This window comes from Orycteropus afer, unplaced genomic scaffold (genome assembly GCF_000298275.1).
Source record: "Orycteropus afer afer isolate SDZICR_OR568_19922 unplaced genomic scaffold, OryAfe1.0 scaffold00542, whole genome shotgun sequence".
Classification (NCBI taxonomy): domain Eukaryota; kingdom Metazoa; phylum Chordata; class Mammalia; order Tubulidentata; family Orycteropodidae; genus Orycteropus; species Orycteropus afer.
Genome location: NW_006922129.1, coordinates 1,366,564 through 1,375,072, shown reverse-complemented (window position 1 = coordinate 1,375,072; position 8,509 = coordinate 1,366,564). Strand labels below are relative to the sequence as shown.

The following is an 8,509-nucleotide window of genomic DNA, read 5'->3' as shown; positions in this document are numbered from 1 at the left end:
TCTTTTCATCATAATTAATAATACGAAAACATAACCACCACCACTCCTTCAGCCCAGGCCCCGCCCTCCCTCCGCCCTCACTCCTGGTGGACCTGCCTGGTGGGGGCTGGGGAAGGGGGCGGGGAGAAAGCCTGTGGGGAGCCAACCCAGGAAGCTGCCGTTGTAGCTGTAAGCCCCAAGCAAAGCATCAGCACCACCACCATCCCCCAGTCCCTCACCCTTCAAAACAAGGCCCATTCAGGGCTCAGACCTTCAGAAAGGTCAACAGGCAACTGGTCATCAGAGCTCTGGGGACTAGAGGGGTCCCAGAGAGCAAGGAAAAGGCCCCTCACCCCAGGACAGAATGCTACAAGAACGGGTTGGTGGTCGGAGGTTTAGAGGCAAATGGGCTTGACGATGGTCCAGTCTGGAAAGAAACAAGAAAAAACTGTTAGATTGAGGGAGAAAAAACACGGCAGAAATGCAATTTAGGCTTCCTTTCTGCCTCAAAATTACTGAGGGAAGTGGGAGGCATGTGGGAAAAAGAGGTAAATGGAGGGGCAGGGGAGTGTGGCGATGACAGGGCCGAGAACAGCTGGGTCTGGAAAATACTTAGAGATGCCTGAGCAAGGGGTGCGGGATCCAACCCACAGCTCCCCCTTCTCCTGGAAGGATTCTGCCCCCTGCCCCAGAATGAAAGACCACACCCCACACCACAGAGCCTCAGGTCCTGGAGCACGTCCTCCTCACCATGAAGGGGTTGGTGGAGACCGTGGCTGGCTGGCCTAGCGGCCTCTGCCCCAGCTTGACTGATCCTAAGTCCTCGAAGGAAGAGCCTGGCAGACAAGAGCAAGAACTCAGCTGAAAGGAACCACGCCCCAAGGCTGGTGCAGACCAATCCCCTCCCCTCCCTGGAGAACCGCAAGAGGAAGTAAAAACACGGAGCAGAACCTGCACACCAGGGTTCACGGCAGCGCTTCTCACGACAGTGAAAAGGTGGGAACACAACCGCAATGTCCATCAACAGATGAACGGATAAACTAAACTAAACGCACTACTGACACGCAATGAACATGCGCCAGCCCCAAAGACGAGTGGCGTACAGATGCACACATGCAAGGACCCTGAGAACATCCTGGTGGGCAAAATAGGTCACAACAGGACAAATGCTGTGTGATCTCACATGAAATAAGCAGCTATTCAGAAATCAAAGGGTGGCAGTGGTTCCGGGGGGCAGGAGGGAGCGGAAAGAGGGAGGGCTTGCTTAGGGACATGGAGTTTATGTTACTGGTGGTGGAATGATGTGGGAAAGGATACTGAGAATAGCTGTACAACTTAAAGAATGAAATCAGTGACACTGAACGTATACATGCAGACATCTCTGAAATGGTTGTGTTTTGTTATGTATACTTTTACCACAATAAAACAGATGGGAGCTGAGTCACAGTACAAAGGTAGGCTTGTTCCTTCCCCGACTGCCCCCCACTGGTCAGAAAGGGTCCCTGATATTCTGCCTGGCTCCCTGATACTCCTGTGTCCCTGTGGGGTGGGGGATGGGGGAGTAGGTCTGAATCCCTTACCGTTCTGCTGCTGAGTCATGGAGGTCTGAGGGGAGAACAGAGGTGGTGGGAAGGTGCCAGCAAAGGCACCGGCCGGTGGCCCTGCCTGGGGAAAGCCAGGCCCTGTGGAATGAGGGGTGTGAGGCGCAGGTGAACTTTCAGAAGGTGGGCTGGAGAGGTTTTTCTTAGTACCTCCAAGGTGGGAAAATGGGTGATAGCTTTTCCCTAATAACCGGTACCCAGTGGGAGTACCCTGAATGAGTCATGAAACCCTTTAACTTCTCATCCAACCAGCGGCATCAGTTAGAGGGTACAGACCGCACCCCGTGACACTGTCAGAGGGCATGATGCCACAATGACCTCAGGACAGTGGTATCACTAGGGTTGGTGTCACCTATCACCCAGTGAGGTAACTAATCACTCCCACCTTCTCCATCATCTGCCAGTGAGGGTACACTGGGCATCTCTGCCATGGCCAGCGGGAGAGGGGAGGAGCTATAGGGACCCATGGGAGTGGGGGGCCTGCCATGGAGAGGGGGAGACACCATGAGTTGCTGCATTGGGTGCACCCTAGTGACATCATCACACACAACCTACCAAACCAAACCCTGCCCCAGTGGCTCGTGACGTGGAAAGCACAGCCACTAAGAATGGGCACAGCCACTAAGAATGGGCACGGCACAGAGCTGGGCTCAGCTGCCTGCTGCCTGTTCAACTTCATGAACTTAAGCAAATGATGATCCCTCTCTTGCCCCAATTCTTGTTTGTGAAACGGGGACAGGACCCATCTCACGGTGCTGTTGTGAAAACTAAGCAATGCCTGCAAACACCTGGCCCTGTGCCCAGCACATGGGGCAGCTGTGGTGGCTACCACCAGTCTCTCTTCCTGGCCTAAAGGTTTGGGGGAGCCCACAAAAGGGGGAGGCATGAGCTAGAGGAAAGACAAGGGGCTGGAGGGGCAGGATGGGAGGGGACCGCAGGACTCTGACCGATGAGGGCAGGGAACAGCATCATGGTTTCAACTGTTAGGCTGGGGACCCATGAGGGAAGGGGGCTGGGCTCCCAGGTGCCCCCTGCTGAGTGCTGGAGGAAAAGAATCCTTGTCACTATTGGTCAGCACTAAAACACCCTTCAGAGCTGGCTGAGGTAAGTAAAAAACAACACACAAAAAACCATTGCCTTTGAGTTAATTCCAACTCACAGCAACTCCAGTAGTAGCAGTCTGTTGTTTTTGATTCTAAAATTCTCATTCTGTTGACTTGGGTGTTTCTACTTTTAGCCACTAAAAGAAAAAAGCTAAACTCACTGCCATCGGGTCAATTTTGACTCACAGCGATCCCTCTTTGGGTTTCCGAGTCAGTATCCCTATGGAAGTAGATTGCCCAGTCTTCTTTCCGAGGAGCGGCTGGTGGGTTTGAACTGTCAGCCTTCTGTTAGCAGTCAAATAAATGCCTTAGGCACTCTGCCACCAGCGCTCCCTTTTAGCCACTAGATGGCCTGGAAATTGAAATAAGTCTGGCCTACACTGGTGAAAAGTGGGCAAGGGAAGGAGACCAGTTTCAGAAGGACACTTCTCAGTTGAGGCTGCCTGCCACCGATCCCCAGAGAGGGGCAGGGGAGTTTGTGACCTGGAGAATCTAAAGGGGCCAGGGTCGGGGGCTGTCTTACCTGCGGCCAAGCCGTTGGGCTGGAAGGGGTTGGTGGAGAGCAGCTGGGGGTGAGCAGCAGGTGCTGTGAAAGGGTTGGTGAAGGCTGTTCAGGGTGCAACGGGATGGAAGTGGGAGAATGAGGTCAGTTTGTTTTCTTGCTTGCTTAATACATGATGGCTGAGTGTTCAGACCCTGGCATGCGTTCCTCTCCGCTCTCCTCCCGTCCAGAGTCCCCAGTTTCCTCCTGGCTTTGGACCCTCTCCTGAGGTCCCCACTGGAAGGACTCACCTCCAAAGGCAAATCCTGTGCTGCCACTGCCGCCAGCTGAGGCGGACTGGAGTGCGGGCACTGGGCTAGCCATCCCAAAGACGCTGCAGTGTGGGGAGAGAAGTCAGCACGCCCGTTCTCCACGACCCAGGGCATAAGCTGAGCAATGGGCCGAGAGATGGCAAACCCCGTCCTTGCTCTCAAGGACGAGACCGGTGAGCAAGGGACAGGCAAGCAGAACAGCAGCAGAGCGGGCTGCAAAGTCAAGGCCAGAACTTCCCAGCAGGCTCTCCTGCCCCACAGCAACTCCTCGGTGTCTGGCCCTACCTGTTAGGGATACCTCCAGCTGGCCCCCCGGCTCCCAGGATGCTGCCCATATCTCCGAGGCTGCTAGGCTGGCTGGCAGGTGCGAGAGGAGAGACACCAAATGGAGTCACCTGGCTGCTCCCTGGACAATCACAGGAAATAGAACAGGCAGTGCCTAGGGTAAGGCAGGATGGAAGGGGCAGGAGAGATGAAGTGGGATTAAAGAGGCTCCAACTGGGTTCTCCTGAGCCAGTCCATTTCTCCTGTGGGTCCCCAGGAGAAAATCTGACGGCACAGTCCAAAGACTGATGCTTGGAAATGCCAAGCAATTCCTCTCACAGGAAGAGATCTGAGTCCCTGCCATTTCAAGAAAAGGCTTCCTTTATGAGTGTGTCTAAGTCCCAGCTGTATGATGGGACCTTGTCTATTATCCTGGGCTGTTGTGAAAGTGAAATGAAACCACAAATAAGGAAAGGCTTTATTTAGATTAGTGCTAGGAGACTTATTACTGAAGAGAAACAAAGCCTGCACAGTGTCTGCCAGCTAACATAAAAAAAAAACCAAACAAACTAACTCACTGCCGTGGAGTTGGATCTGACTCATAGTGACCCCTCCTTGGGTTTCCAAGGTGTATCACTATAGAAGTAGATTGCCCAACCTTCCTTCCAAGGAGTGGCTGGTGGGTTTGAACCGCCAGCCTTCTGGTTAGCAGTCAAGTGCCTTGGGCACTATGCCACCAGAGCTCCCGCCAGCTAACTAGTGCTCAGTAATTGTTTGCTGAGTGAATATTTGAATAGGCAGGTCAGAAGAACTGAACACTTGCCACTTCCGTGACTCTGGCAAACTATCTCATTGTGTTTCTTGTCATCTTACAGGTTGGTGGTGACTCTGAGATAAGTGAAAATGTTTTGGAATCCATAAGGTCTAATACAAAGGTGAAGTATTACCATACTACTAATGTACGAGACTACTTCCAGGTAAGATTCAGACATGACAGCTGGTGGGATAAAACGCTTCAGAAAGTAGAAAAGGATGAGACTGACAGCAGTGGTGATGGGGTTGCTTTCACATGGGCTGCCTCTCAGAGAGAAGCGGAAGAAAAAGGGAAAAGAAAAGATAAAAGACGTGAGATGAGGAAGGAAAAGGCAAAGCCAGGTTGGCTCTCGAATCTTCATGGCTCTTCTGCCCCCTAAAGTTAGCTTGGTTTCTTGTCAGTAGAGTTTTGGGCTTTTTGTAAATGCCTCAGAACCATAATTTGAATCTTCATGTGCTTCGTGTTCTAAAGGCTTAAAACCAAAAACCAAACCACTGCCATCAAGTTGGATCTGACTCACAGCGACCCTTCCTTGGGTTTCCGAGGCGGTGTAGCTTTACGGAAGTAGATTGCCCAATCTTCCTTCCGAGCAGTGGCTGGTGGGTTTGAACCATCAGCTTTTTGGTTAGCAGTCAAATGCCTCAGGCACTACGCCACCAGAGCTCCCTTCTAAAAGCTTAGATGGTAATAAATAAATAAAAGTAAATCCCATAAACTCATTGCCATTGAGTTGATCCTGAGTAGATCTGTCCCATAGGGTCTCCCAGGCTGTAACCTTTACAGGAACAGACTGCCACATCTTTCTCTCATGGTGAGAGTTTGCGCTAGTGAGCTCAAACCGCGAACCTTCCGGCTAACACCTGCGTGCTTAACCACTGTGCCACCAGGCCTTCATTAGGTAGTATTTACCCAAAAAAGTTTCATGAGGGCATCATTCATGTGCCCACAGAGCATAAATACCCATGACTCAGGCTCTAATTCTACGAAGACAGGCGAAGGAACCAGTGCTGACCTGTGGCTAGCTTCTAAGGAAGAGTCCTCTATTTTGCTACTCTCTCCCAAGCCCCTGGGGTTCTAGATGAACAAGTTCTCATTCTGAGCTTCCGCCCTTGCTAGGCCGTGAGGCCACTGTGCACACTCACTCTTCGATTCTCTCCAGTCCAAAGGACGTCGGGAAGGCTGAGTGCCAACAGGGTGGTGCTGGTCTTCCTTGGACTCCCCAGGCCCCAGGCCTTTCCCCTGCCCGACTGACTCAGGTCTGTGGAATTTCCAAGCCAATACAGCTCTGTCCTCAGCTAGGTCAGACTTTTCCTTACTGTTCTGGGCCTTCCTGTTCAAGGAGCTTCTCCCTTAGTGAGGACTGGGTCCACAACCTGACTGGACTGCAGCCAGTGCCGTGTGCCTCTCTGTGGACGCTAGAGGGCAGAGCTGGTCCTTACCCGTATGGGGTTGGCACCCTACACAAACGGTGCATTCTCAGACTGTGGCTGCTAGGAATACCACATTGTGGCCTGCTTCTTAGGCACGTTCAGAGCCTCACTCCATGGTACTGAAACTGTACACAGATCTTAGAGCAGTTTCAGGAGACACTGCAGTCTTAGAAATCTCCCCTCTCTGTACTTCCCTCAGAAATATAAAGCCGGTCTTGTCAGAAGAGACACTTGCATCTCACTAAACCTCCATTCTTACTGCACACCCAGTAGCTCTTTTGTTACACGTACAGGAACAGCGTTATGATCATGTGATCAAAGCGCTTAAGAGTTGCGACTTATCTGCCATTGAATTTGGCCAAGTCACTGGCCAAGTGAGCTGGTTTCCTCAAATACAAAATGGAGATCTTCCTTCCTCATGGAAATAACACGTGAAAGCTCCTGGTAACGGCACTTCCAAGCCCATGGTGGATCCACATACCCTTGGCTGACTGTGGACCTGACTGCAGACTGTCTGCTCTTTGAGATGACACAGGGTTCAATGCCTGGGATGGTTGAGGGCTGGGCCTGCCTTCTCTGGGGTAGGGTAAGGGCAGGAGAGGGGGCGCGGGGGGCATGCACAGTCTGTCTAAAGTAATCAAGTGTTCTAGGAACACACTTCTGAATGGACCAATGTGAAACAACCTTGGAGAGGCTGTTTCATTTACTATTTCCATTTCTGGGGACATGTATCTCTTTCTAAATTGGACATTTCTGCACCAATTGACATTCCTACTTACAGTGTTCAAGAAGGCCCGTTTCCCCGCATAGTACTGGCCATTTTCAAGCTTTAACACTTTTGCCAAAGTTGCTATTGGGTGCTACTGAGTTGGTTTCGACTCACGGTGACCCTGTGTCCAACAGAATGAAACACTGCCTGGTCCTACGCCAGCCTCACAATCCTTGCTGTGCTTGAGTCCTTCGTCACAGCCACTGTGTCAATCCATCTCCTTGAGGGTCTTCCCTTTTTTTGTCGACCTTCTAATTTACCTAGCATGCTATCCTTCTCCAGGGACTGGTCCCTTCTGACAACATGACCAAAGTAGGAGAGATGAAGTCTGACCATTCTTACTTCTAAGGAGCATTCCGGCTGTACTTCCTCCCAAGACAGGTTTGTTCATTCTTCTGGCAGTCCACGGTACGTTCAATATTCTTTGTCAACACCAGAATTTAAGTGGTCAATTCTTTAACCTTCCTTATTCAATGTCCAGCTTTCACATGCATATGAGGTGACTGAAAATCTTTGCTCTTAAACATTTTAAAGAGGTCTTATACAGCACATCTGCCCAATGCAATATGTCGTCATTTGATTTCTTGACTGATGTTTCTATGGCTATTGATTGTGGATCCAAGTAAAATGAAATCCCTGACAATTTCAATCTTTTCTCCACTTACCGTGATGCTGCTTATTGGTCACTTGTGAGAATTTTCGTTTTCTTTATGTAAACAAAAGGTGAATACTGTAGTCTTTGATCTTCATCAGTAAGTGCTTCAAGTCTTTTCCACTGTCATCAAGCAAGGTTGTGTCATCTGTGTATGGCAGGTTGTCAGTGAGTATTCCTCCAATCCTGATGCTCCATTCTTCTTCATACTGTCCAACTCCTTGGATTACTTGCTCAGCATACAGACTAAGTACGGTGGAAGGATACAACCCTGATGCACACTTTTCCTGATTTTAAAGCATACACATCCTCTTCTTCTATTCAAACAATTGCCTCTTAGTCCATGTACATGTTGCTCGTGAGCACAATTAAGTGTTCCGGAATTCCCATTCTTTGTAATGTTTTCCATAATCTGTTTTGATACACACAACTGAATGCCTTTGCAAAGTCAATAAACATAGGTAAACATCCTTCTGGTACTCTTTGCTTTCAGCCAAGATCCATTTGACATTAGCAATGATACCCCTCATTCCATGCCCCCTTCTGAATCCAGCTTGAATTTCTAGAAGTTCCCTGTCAATGTATTGCAATTGTTTTTGAATTATCTTCAGAAAATTTACTTGCATGACATTAATGATCACGTTTGACAATTTCTGCATTCTGTTGGATCACCTTTCTCTGGAATGGGCACAAATATGGACTCTTCCAGTTGGCTGGGCTCGTAACTGTCTTCCAAATTTCTTGGCATAAACAAGTAAGTGCTTCCAGCATTGTATCCGTTTGTTGAAACATCTCAGTGGGTATTCTGTCAATTCCTGGAGCTTTGTTTTTCACCAATTCCTTCAGTGCAGCTTTGATTCTTCCTTGAATACCATCAGTTCTTGATTATATGTTACCTCCTGAAATGGCTGAATATCAACCAATTATTTCTGGTACAGTGACTCTATATATCCCTTCTATCTTCTTTTAATGCTTCCTGCATCAATATTCTTTCAATAGTCAATATTTTGCCCATGGAATCCTTCAATATCACAACTTGAGGCTTGAATTTTTCTTCAGTTCTTTCAGCCTGAGGAATGTCAAG

At 49.5% G+C, this 8,509-nt stretch overlaps 1 protein-coding gene across 1 annotated transcript in view; it reads right to left on the bottom strand.

Moving 5' to 3' along the window:
- Positions 1–346: 346 nt before the first annotated feature.
- The window catches only part of AGFG2 (ArfGAP with FG repeats 2), a 30,017-nt gene continuing 21,854 nt past the window's right edge, over positions 347–8,509 (bottom strand). Inside the window, exons 7-13 of the mRNA XM_007955840.1 lie at positions 3,782–3,902; positions 3,476–3,558; positions 3,167–3,290; positions 3,008–3,012; positions 1,560–1,661; positions 730–815; positions 347–406 (exon numbers count right to left, since the gene is read on the bottom strand). Of these exons, the coding sequence (XP_007954031.1) occupies positions 347–406; positions 730–815; positions 1,560–1,661; positions 3,008–3,012; positions 3,167–3,290; positions 3,476–3,558; positions 3,782–3,902 (581 nt within the window). The remainder of the gene's footprint in view (positions 407–729; positions 816–1,559; positions 1,662–3,007; positions 3,013–3,166; positions 3,291–3,475; positions 3,559–3,781; positions 3,903–8,509) is intronic.